The 12,280-nt window shown below is 40.5% G+C and overlaps 1 protein-coding gene across 1 annotated transcript in view; it reads left to right on the top strand.

Moving 5' to 3' along the window:
- Positions 1-12,280, top strand: part of SERINC5 (serine incorporator 5) — a 102,747-nt gene that overhangs the window by 80,126 nt on the left and 10,341 nt on the right. The window contains exons 7-9 of the mRNA XM_042942211.1: positions 669-764; positions 4,298-4,424; positions 11,603-11,669. Of these exons, the coding sequence (XP_042798145.1) occupies positions 669-764; positions 4,298-4,424; positions 11,603-11,669 (290 nt within the window). The remainder of the gene's footprint in view (positions 1-668; positions 765-4,297; positions 4,425-11,602; positions 11,670-12,280) is intronic.

The raw sequence follows: 12,280 nt of genomic DNA, 5'->3' as shown, positions 1-12,280 counted from the left end.
AATAACTACAACTCAAAACACATTTAATCAGAGGGAAGACTGGATGAAATAAATTTTTTCATGTAGACAGGTGGTAGAAAATTTCACCAAAATTTGATAAATTCCTTTTATCATATCTTGGTTATTCTGAATGATAAAAACACTTAGTTTAGCTTAAATATTATAACATATTAAAGCCCTTCCTCAATGAATGCCAAGCCCCAGTGCCTTCCTCTCTGACCTGAACTGCTATTCCCACAAGTTTTTTTTGTCTGTTAACAGATTGAGCTTTTTTCCGCTATGATATCTCTATCATTTACCTCACTAAGCTATGTGGTCTCACAAATAATAATGGTGAATTTTCTTCTGAGATCTTAAGATTTAAGAGCTAGTGTTAATGAACCTCAGGAAGACTAGGCAGAGCGTTTAAGTACAGTTGTAGTTATTATTAAAATAACGTGATGGTAGGTAGAGAACTCGGCAGAACGTTGGAGTTAGGTTTGGCCTAATCAACCTTTTTAATGTTATTTGGAAAACATGTTATACCTCTTCTTTCCTTTAAAGATGGGGGTCTCAGTTTGAAGAATATCATTTAGGGGTGGGGAGCTTTTTTTTTTTTTTTTTTTTTTGGCTTATTTATTGTTGAAATGTAAAATGCTGTGTTGAAATCTATCACTTTCACTTTCTAGGACAGCCACATTCCGGGCTACTGCAATCGGGGCTCATAAGCTGCTATGTGACCTATCTCACTTTCTCAGCTCTCTCCAGCAAACCTGTAGAAGTAGGTAAGCCAGCTGGCCTCTTAGGGAGCAGGTGTTTTTGGTATTAATGTTTTCATTGCGGAGGAAGGAATATGTCTACTGAGCTGTTGTTTAGAATGTCAAAGATGCAATAAATCAAAATAGAGAGATCTAGATTTTTCTCTAAATAAAGTCCTTAACGTGGGATGTGAAAATGAAAATTCCTTCTTCTGAGTCTTCCTGCTGTGTAGGAAAGACAGAAACAAAGATGGGCTGTTGAGTTTGCTTTTGGGCCTAATCTGTGTTTTCGAAGAACTTTTGTGTTTTGCTTATTTTTTTTTTTTTTAATTGATTATTAATTTTCTTCAAGTGGTGGTCATCTCTCTGTCAGAGAGACTGGGAAGAACATGGGAATGGGAAGCAGGAGACAGGATTTGACTTTCCTCTATCATATGCTGGCTGTGTGACTTCGAATCACTCATCTTAAATAATGTTTATTTTTAGAGACAACAAAACATATGTGAACTTTGGAGTCGGACCGCCTGGCTTTATAGCCTGGTTCTGCCCCTTCAGTAACTTGTAGAAAGTTATTTACCTCTCTCTGCCTAGATACCTTGTCTTTAAAATAAGGATTTTAATTATTATTTTAACAAGGTAATTAAATAAGATTCTTATTTCATAGGATTGTTTTTAAAGAATTCAGAGAGAGAGAGAGAGAGAGAGAGAGAGAGTGTGTGTGTGTGTGTGTGTGTGTGTGTGTGTTCCTGGCATGTAATAGGTGCTCTGTAAGGGTTAGCTGTTATTACAGAGTAGTTGAAATGATTACTGAAGAACTATAAGAGCCCTATTATATTATAAATTGTTATAATAATGAGCACCTGAAACTTGCCAGTAAAAGACCAAAAGATCATTCCATCTTTTGATTTCTGAGCTCATTTTATTTCATCATCTGTTTCACTTTTGTGGTATATAAATGTGGATATAAATGTATACACACATATATACACATAATTATATATAAATGTGTGTGGGGGTACATTTTGTCTTGTATAAATAAGGTTAAATAAATATACTGTCTTTAGGAAATTGAAGTTGTTTTCCTTTTTTAAATGTAGAAAAAAATGCAAAGATAATTTTGAAAGTTTTATATACACATACTGTGTGAGTCTTGTCTTTATGGCTACTTTTGGTGCAAAACGATACAGTCGTAGGTCTTATATTAATTATAGTCTATCCTGGGTTCAGTTTTTTTAATAGCTCTATCTTGACTCTACTTAAAAAAATTTTTTTTAATGTTTATTTATTTTTGAGAGAGAGGGGAGGGGTAGAGAAAGAAGGAGACGCAGAATCCAAAGGAGGCTCCAGGCTCTGAGCTGTCAGCACAGACACAGGGCTCGAATCCATGAACCCTGAGATCATGAACTGGGCTGAAGTCGGCCTCCCAACTGACTGAGCCACCCAGGCACCCCTAAGTCTAGTTTCTTTAAGACTTTCTTATATATGTATGTGTGTATTACACTTCAGCAGGGAAGGGGCAGAGAGAGAGGGAGAGAGAGAATCCCAAGCTGGTTTAGTGCTTTCAGTGCAAAGCCCAGGGGGCTTTTCCCAGGAACTGTGAGATCGTGACCTGAGCCGAAATCAAGAATTGGATGCTCAGTCAACTGAGCCACCCAGGTGCCCCAGCACTTTCTTTTATGACTATTAGTTTTTGGTTTTAATTTAATGAGGTTTTTGGTTACAGAATTTTTCTTCTAAATGGCAAGTATCACTTAAAAACAGAAAAAAAACTTATTTTTAATTTCAGGTGGTACTAGTTAAATAGAAAAGTTAGTATTTTGGTCAATTAAAAACATTTTATTGGGGTGCCTGGGAAATTTATTTTTTGTTGGCCTAAGAATAAAGATTCCTTAAACCACAGCATACACAGTTATTTTTACTGTTTCAAATGTGGGTACCGGTAATAATTCTGGTCTGACTTCAAATACTTAGAATGTACATGTGTGTAAGATGATTTTTAGACTGTTAATTTATGTTTATGTTTCTTATTGGCAATCAGATCTAACTTGGATATTTAAAATTGAAGTTCTGGGGGTGCCTGGCTGGCTCAGTCAGTAGAGCCTGCAATTCTCTATCTCAGGGCCATCAGTTCAAGTCCCATGTTGAGCGTAGAATTTACTTAAAGATAGATAGATAGATAGATAGATAGATAGATAGATAGATAGGAGATTCTGTGTTAAGTAAAAAGTACCACTGATGGTAATATGATAGAAATCTTTATTATGATGTAGGCTTTCAAAATTTTTAAGAAATCCTGAAAATCTCAGAATATTCCCAGATTAGACAATATTTTTTCCTCCATCTTTGCACAGGTAATTTTATTCTCTCCCGTGGGTATCGGCAGCACTCATAGATTGTAATTTGAAACATTCAGAAAGCATGTACCTGAATATTGTCACATTTCTTTTTTTTTAATGTTTTTATTTACTTTTGAGAGAGAGAGAGAGAGAGAGAGAGAGAGAATGAACACGAATGGGGGAGGGGAGAGAGAGAGAGAGAGAGAGAGGGAGACACAGAATCTGAAGCAGGCTCCAGGCTCTGAGCTGTCAGCACAGAGCCTGACGTGGGGCTCGAACTCATGAACTGCGAGATGGTGACCTAAGCAGAAGTCAGCTGCTTAATCGACTGAGCCACCCAGGCACCTCTCACATTTCTTTACATTATGATTTAGTAACTATTAGCCAGTTATGCCTATTAAATACAGTGAACAAAATGATGTTTATACCATCCCCTTGTAAGCAAGGTTTTTGTACATAATAGTAACAAATGGAATTAATGCACACCGCAGTATTGTTGAGGAAAGACCTTTTCTTTAAATAAGCTATTCTGTTTATAAATAAACTGATTTTTTTAGCACCATAAATGTAGATATCTGATCACTAAAAAGAAACACGACATATATATAAATTTTTTTAACAAAAGTGTAAAGAATTTAAACAAATGAACCGCTATGGGAGAACTTTCCTGGGAAAGTGGGTAACAAGCAAGCAAAGGATACTAGAGTCATGACCATCCTGTTACTGGCAATTAAGGGACTTCACATCTGGGTAGAGGCTGTTGGTCAGGTGGCTGTTGACCAGCTAGTCATGTCTGGTTGTTGATTAGCCTCACCACTCTTCCACAGAGGATAGACAACAGTGGAAACTTGCTAATGTCTGCATCCTACCTCTGTTCAGAGCCTGCTGAGTCAGCTGATAAATGGATCTAATGTTACTTTTTGCTACTGTTTGAATAGTACTGAGAAGAGCAAGACTCTTACTACATCATGGAACAGAAGAACCCTTTGGTGCTGGAGCTGGAATCTGAGGGTCTTGTGCTAAGAGGGTGCTTAGGTGGGAGGGAGTGCTTTGACATAGCAACAATCTAGTCTAGTCTGAGTCAAGTTGGGCTGTGGACTAGAAGTTTCCAATGATAAGTCTTCACTCTTCTAAAGATGCGCAGATTTTCCCAAAATGAATGCGTCTGTGAGTTACAAAAAGCTTTTCTGATTAACTGTGATTATTTTGTCTTTTCCTCGTAAGTTCTAGATGAGCATGGGAAGAACGTTACGATCTGTGTGCCAGAGTTCGGCCAAGACCTGTACAGAGACGAAAACTTGGTTACTGGACTAGGTACCACTCTCTTGTTCGTGTGCATCTTATATTCATGGTAAGTCTTAGGAGATAACTTGAGACCATCCTTGCAGACTTAAAAGTGCAGAGAAAAATTTAAGTAAGTTGTAGCAACTATGAGATAGCAAAACAAATCCCATCTGAGGAAGAGGAAAAAATAGCTTGAAGTTAAAAGTTTGTATTACAGCATGGAAGCACAGTGTTTGGACTTCACTTTCCTTACTTGCATTTATATGCATAAATAAATTAGATACATAGTGCATTGTAGCCATTCAGGAGACGGTTGGATATTAGTTGCTAAAGCATTATTGGAGGGCAAGGGAATACAAAGCAGGGAAGAGATAGTATGTGCCAGAATGTTTTGGCAGCTTTCTAATCCAAGGGAAGTATCGTTTGTTCTGCTGCTGATGGAAAGAATACAGAGCAGTACTTACACAGTCATTTTGTGTTTGGCCCGAGAAAGACAGGAAACGTCCCTTTTCTTTTATGCTAAAACCCACAGTGCTGTTAAAGCAGACTGTAGTTCACATGCTAGTCGTGGGGTGTGTTCCACCTTTATTTAGAATGTTTAAGAGTTTGCCCAAGGGAGAAAAGTAACAGGTAGAAATGCTTAGTTACTGATTCTGGTATGTATTTCGCTGATCACTAAGCTTCCTTTTGACAGTGACTTTTTCATGTTTAGGTTTTCCACTTTGTTTATTACGTTTCAGTGTATAAAAATTTCAACTTGGCATAGGTACATTATGATCATCCCTTGGCTAATAGAAATAAAATGTCTTTCTGAGAACGTTGGCACGTTCTCTTACAGCTTCTAACACTCCCTACTTTTAGAAAGGGACTGACAGACGTTTTGAAGATGCGGGAACTGGGTCTTGAGTACTTGTTCAGTCACGCATCAAGCCATGAAATGCTTGCTTGTGTTGCAGGTGGTTGTTCCAGGGACAGTTGTGTGATACTGGTTCTTATCCTGCCCCTGACATAGTGACAGATTCTCCTTCTTGCAGCAGAAAGGACCACGGTCACCATTTCGACCTTTCATTCTTATTAATTCCATAGTTGTTCACTGAGTACCTACTACGTCCAAAGTAGTGGATGGGATTCAGGCTCAAGTTCGTGAATGTTTTCAGGAAAACCATAAAGCCAGCCAAATGCTGACTGCCAATTCTCAGCTCTCCTTTTTCTGAGTAAGCTTTTCCTTCCTGAGTCTGTCATTATTGAGCTTTGGGGGAAATGGCAGTAGCGTGACTAATTTCATCATTTATCACTCAGTTTTTTCGGTATTAGTATGTAAAAAAATATTGGCAAATTATGTGGGAGGAAGTAGATTACTAAAATGTAATGACAGATGGTTCCATTTTAAAAATAAAATATAGGTGGGGTGTCTGGGTGGCTCAGTAGGTTAAGCGTCTGACTTAGGCTCAAGTACTGATCCCGCGGTCCACGGGTTTGAGCCCCATGTTGGGCTCTGTGCTAATAGTTCGGAGCCTGGAGCTTGCTTCGGATTCTGTGTTTCCCTCTCCCACCCCAGCCTGCCCCCCGCCTTGCCCCTCCCCCCCCCCTGCAGTCTGTCTCTCTTTCTCTCTTTCAAAAATAAATAAACATTAAAAATTTTTTTTGAATACAAATGAAATATGGTTATGTTTACTTATATAGAAAAAAATCACCAAACCTATAATAGCGGTGGTATTAGAGATAACTTATTTTTGTTGTTGGTTTTGTTTTATAGGGAGGTAGCATTTCTTTTGTTTTTGTATTATTTTAAAAAACCTAGAAAGATATTTGACAGAATAAAACTCTATGTTTGTGTGGGTTGCTGAATGCCTCATCACACATGAAAAAAGGTGTCTGCTGCTTAGATGAAACAGGGCCTAGATTTGCTATAAATCTGTCAGTGGAAAGATGGCAACAATTCTACTTAGTGTGCTGATAGAACTGCCACATGGTGTTGTTTTGCAGCATGGACTTTTCACCGTGTCAGATTTTCACTGCCACCCTTGCGTGAGAGGTGATAAATAAAACCTCACCCCTTTTGGTTGATATTCCCAAAAGATAACAATTTTCAAAGCTGACCACTGCTACTTAAAATCTGTCTGAATGCCGGTAACAAATACTCTGAATGCTAGTAATGAGACCTGATTTGGGGTGGGGGTGGGGGGCGTTAACAGCATCTCCATGAGCGGGGTGCAGAGTGACCAGGAGTGTTTGTGGGATGCAGGGCACGAACACACTCCCTGTGATGGGCAGCTACTTCTCCCAGGACTCAGTGAAGCGCCCCTCCGGAGGCTGGTGATTAGTGTTCGCTGCGAGGATCTGTGCAGCTCCAGGAGGAGTCAGCTTTGAGAACTCTCTAGTCAAGTGTCTTGGGCTCCCAGGGAAGTGAGATCAGGCCCAGTAGAGCCTCAAGTCAGGGAATGCTGCTGGGAAGGGGAGGCAGCCCAGTTTACGTTTTCGGATCTTGACTTTCTAGAGATTATGTCTCTTCCCAGACTCAGAGGAATGAGAGATTGGAAAATGTTACAAAATGAGGCTCCATTGCTTGCGTGGAAACTGTCATTTAAACATGATTGCAGAAAGGGCGCCTGGGTGGCTCAGTCCATTAAGCATACAACTCTTGATTTCAGCTCAGGTCATGATCTCACGGTTCATGGGATTGAGCCCCACAATGGGCTCTGTGCTGAAGGCGTAGATTCTCTCTTCCTCTCTCTTGTCTCTTGCTGCGCGTGTGCTCTCTCTCTCAAAAAAAAAAAAAAAAGAAAAAAGAAAAAAGATGATTGCAGGAATATCTAGAATTCCCCCCCCCCCCCTTTTTAAGGAATATTTAGAATTCTTGATAGACATTGTAGGAAAACTGAAGACTGTGTAGTTTGAATGTTACAAGGAGAAGAAGTCACACATTTTCTTTTCTTTTTTTTATTATGCTTTGAAATGTCTTTTTAAATTTTAATTCCAGTATAGTTAACATACAATGTTATATTAGTTTCAGGTGTACAATAGAGTGGTTGAACAATTCTATACTCACTGCTCATCGTGATAAGTGTTTTTTCTTTTACTTAATTTTTTTAAAAACTTATATCCAGGGGCGCCTGGGTGGCGCAGTCGGTTAAGCGTCCGACTTCAGCCAGGTCACGATCTCGCGGTCCGTGAGTTCGAGCCCCGCGTCAGGCTCTGGGCTGATGGCTCGGAGCCTGAAGCCTGTTTCCGATTCTGTGTCTCCCTCTCTCTCTGCCCCTCCCCTGTTCATGCTCTGTCTCTCTCTGTCCCAAAAATAAATAAAAATAAAAAAAAAAAATTATATCCAAGTTAGTTAGCATATAGTGCAACAATGATTTCAGGAGTAGATTCCTTGATGCCCCTTACCCATTTAGCCCATCCCCTCTCCCACAACCCCTCCAGTAACCCTCTGTTTGTTCTCCATATTTAAGAGTCTCTTATGTTTTGTCCCCCTCCCTGTTTTTATAATATTTTTGCTTTCCTTCCCTTGTGTTCATCTGTTTTGTCTCTTAAAGTCCTCATATCAGTGAAGTTACATGATATTTGTCTTTCTCTGGCTGACTAATTTTGCTTAGCATAATACCCTCTAGTTTCATCTATGTAGTTGCAAATGGCAAGAAGAAATCACACATTTTCACTGAAAGTCACATGATTGCTTGGGATTGGGGTTAACTTTTTTGTAAGGTCCTGGAAGGCTCACTGCACTGTGTCTTTCCCTATCTGGAGCCAGCCAGCTCCACTGTCCCTCCGTCAATGCACAGACATACATGCTTCTTTAGGGAGCTCTCATGACTCACTATGAGTATGTTTTATCTTTGCTGTCTTAGCTTGAAAGAGGGCTCAACCTAAACCTACTCCCTAGCTTTCCAACTGAAGTCAATTTTCCTCCAGATGCCCCTTCTACTGTACCCAGGCATCATTGCTGTGAAGAAGTGTCACAGCTTGGACCCCATGTAGGAGTTTCCCCAATGGCTCTTTCTATAGATCCACCCTCCTACCCCCCCTTAGGCCTGGATCTTTGCTGTAATGGGCCCCACCCTCCACTAACTATTCCTTAATCCCCTTCTTGGTCTCTAGATTTTAAAAAAATGTTTTATTTATTTATTTCGGAGAGAGAGAGAGTGTGAGCAGGGGAGGGGCAGAGAGAGGAAGGCAAACAGAGAGTCCCAAACAGGTTCCACACTGTCGGCACAGAGCCCGATGTGGGGCTTAAACTCACAAACTGTGAGATCATGACCTGAGCAGCAATCAAGAGTTGGACATTTAACCAGCTGAGCCACCTAGGCATCGCTAGGTGATTGAAATTACTATTTTGTTGGCTTCAAGTTGAGACTGTGCAGTCTGGCAGGATCCTGGGGCAATAGCGTCAATTCCCTTGTACATAAAAAGGAAACTGAGGGGCATAGAGCCTATTTCTGTGATTTTCTACCCCCGATCTCAGGAAACTTCTCCTTGAGTCTCCTTTGCTAGAGTACTGGGAGAGGCATGTTCATAATCACTTTTGCCCCTGGAATTGCTTGGAGTCAGGTGCTTCTCTGAGGTACAAGGATAAGCTGTATGATTTGTCTCATTTTGTTATCGGGGGAGGTATTTGTGCTGTAAAATGGTCCTGGCCATTTCAGTGTTAACTATGCCTATGAGAAAAAATTATTATTTAAATGTTAAGAAATTTGAATAGAAAATTAGAAAAACTACGGATCTTTATTAAATGTCAAACAACTTGCTAGGTCAAAATGAAACTTTCGTGGCAATGGAGTAGACTATGTAGAAGTAAGAATAAGGTTGGTAAGAGAATTGGAGAGAAGATTGGCTTAAACTGAGAATTGGCAAATCAAGGTGTCTATTCTTTTGGTGTGTTTTGTGTCTGCCACTTTTATTTAAGAAAGGCGGATCTATTAAAAAAAAAAAAAAAGGAGGAGCGGTGTACAGCCTTTATTTTAGGAATCCTGCCACTTCCTCACCTATCAGAAATCTTCCTGGCTCAGGGCACCTGGCTGGCTCAGTCAGAAGAGTATGCGACTCTTGATCTAAGGGTTAAGAGTTCCAGCCCAAGGTTGGGTGTAGAGATTAGTAAAAAATAAAGAAACTTAAAAAAATTTTTTCCTGGTTCTGCATCAGGGGCATGTTAAGGCATCCCCCCCCCCCCCGCCCAGTTCACATGGGATGGTGGTCTCCTTTGGGAGCTGTGAATCACCACTTATACTGTGTACCAGGAACATAATTGAACTTCCTCCCTTTAAGGGTGGGAATAGTCATGGGATCCCTCAAGGGCCCTGTAAGTTTGTCAGGGAGCAGAATCTATGGTCTCCAACAGGAAAGTCTGGACATGTTCTGTAGAGATTTTCTTTGATCTGGGGGAGTTTGGCCAGTTCCAAAAGCAGCTGAAGCAGGTGCGGAGGGCCACCTGCATTTTGAATCATTCTGCCGATATGGAAGAGGCCCTGGGCATGGCGGTGGGAGGGGGTGGGTGGCTGGAGGGGAGGTGTTTTTTTTTGGTTGTCACAATAACTGCAAGACAGTGCTGGCTTTTTGTGAGTGAAGACTAGAGACAGTGAATAGGCTATGACTTATCTGTATGGTGATACACTGTCCCAACCAAATGTTGTCAGTCTCCTTCCACCCCCCGACAGGAAGCACTGGGTGAAAGTTGCTCGTACCTTAGCCCTGGAAAGGAGGAGGTTATGCATAATCCAGGAGTTGCTGTTTAGCAACTCGTCTTGTGCTCACCAAACAGATGGCTCTGAGTAATAGAATGCAGACAATAAGAATTTCCTAGGCTTTTAAGGAGTTTGTAAAACAACGTTTCTAAGGTAATTCCAAGAAGAGTATTTTGTGGGTAAAGGCCATGACTGAATTATAATAATATTTTATAGTAGCATCTATTTACAGAAGTTCTGTGTCATTAATGATGAACTGAATGCAGGTATTTTTAGAAGAACAAAAGCTTAGTTTATTGCTCTCTGACAATGGAAGTAAAGTAACAGAGGTGCCAGAATCAAAACCTAACTTTTCCTTCACAGAAATGATATATTAAATCATAATTTACATGCAGAAAATACAGCATGCTCTTACATGCAGGAGCAAGGTGTGTGTGTTTCTTGGGTGCACAACCATCAGGAAGTATCTCTACAATTCCTCTGATTAGGCTCAAGGTTAGGAAGTGGGAATGGAGTGGGCCTCCATTAGCATCCATCTGTTCAGAGCAGAAACCAAAGTGACGCTATTGGGCTTGAGTGGCTCACAAAAGGAGTGCGCTTGGATCCCAGAAGACTTTTTTATGAGGAAGTCTTTTTATTGTTTATTTGCATCTCATTGATCTCTTCTCTCCTTGAGAAAGAGGATGAGAATGAACAGAGAAAGCAGTGTTGCCTCTTGGGGTTTATTTGGTTGAAATGAACCTGCTAATTCCTGCTTCTCCAGTGGCCACACTCCCTACCCGCCTCCAGGCTGGCACATAGGATATGTCCGTGCGTGCGTGGTTTCGTGCAAGGGGCTAGGGATTGTTGTCTTTTTCACTAAATTCCCCGGGGCTTAGAACAGGACCTGACACATGGCAGGCCTTCAGTAGATATTTGCTAAAGGAATTTATAGAGTTAGCTGGAAACTTAAGTATTTATACATTTCTGTTTGCTTAAAGTATTTCCTTTTCTTCGCCCCAGAAAATATACCTTTATTACCCTTGTAAGCCAGATTTTATAACATTTTACCTATCTGGGTGTAGGGAGAGTGGTAGGAAGAATTTTTTTTTTTTTTTTAAATCACACTCACAGCTACTCTATTGGATTTGCAAACAGAAAACCTTGTTCTGCCAAAGGTTGATTATCACAGTAAGTAACTGTGACCTTTGCTTTTCACGCCCTTGCTTTTTTTACTGCTGTATCTGGGTTCTTTTGTTGATTTCGATCCCTTCTAAGTGAGAGTAGTCAAAGAGAGGGGAAAGATAAAAGGGAAATCAGAAAATTATTTTGGGCAGCTTGAGAGAGAGAAGTGAAAACCAAGATAATAGGACCAAAAGATTTATTTCTTCATCTGCAGACCTCTCTTTGCTTAAAATGATCTAATGCAATCCGTGTAAAAAGACATGAACTATAAAAATGGTGCATCTGTTTTGGAATAAAGTGGGGTACTGAAAGATGAAATAGACTTAAGCAGCCCCAACAAGAGGGTGCAGGGACGCGGCTCTGCCCTTCCTTTGATGTGATATAACATGTGTTTGTTTCTTAGCTTGACGTCCACGACAAGGTCAAGTTCTGATGCTCTTCAAGGCCGATATGCAGCCCCTGAACTGGAAGTAAGTTCATTTCCTCCCCTTGTTCTGCTTCATCTCAGAAGACCTATTTTCCAGGAAGGCTCTTTACGTGTTTTTGCATCTTTATTGATTGGCATTCCACGATCCCATTTTTCTCCTCGAAGAAGAATACCATATTTTTGTATAGAACAAACAATGCCTTGTAGATACTATGGGGATTCAAATGCACCTTTGATTTTCCTCCAATGAAATTAGCCTCTGCTGGCCCTTGCTGCCCATCTCCACCAGAGGCCTGGGTAGCTTGGTCCGTCTGCTCTCTGCTCTTTTCCTCTGTCATAATGGAATGTGTGTGAGTTTTGTTTTGTTCTGTTTTAACTTCTAGTGCATTCCTCTGTTACATACCTGTCTTTGTCCTCCGTATATAGCATGACCATGAGGTTATATGTAATAGCTGTTTGAAGAAGGAGAAAAAGACGGAGAAGGGAAGGAACCAGCATCTGCTCCATGCCGTACTGCTGAGCAGTGTCGGTGCATGAGCTTATTTAACTGTGTCTGTTCCTTCACTGCGTAAAGAATTGTGAACAGTAGGCGTCTAGAGAATCAGGGTGGTGAACAGATGCCTATCAGTCAGCAGAATGCCTGTTATTTCCTTA

This window comes from Panthera leo, chromosome A1, assembly GCF_018350215.1.
Source record: "Panthera leo isolate Ple1 chromosome A1, P.leo_Ple1_pat1.1, whole genome shotgun sequence".
Taxonomy (NCBI): domain Eukaryota; kingdom Metazoa; phylum Chordata; class Mammalia; order Carnivora; family Felidae; genus Panthera; species Panthera leo.
This window is presented reverse-complemented; position numbering and strand designations above follow the sequence as displayed.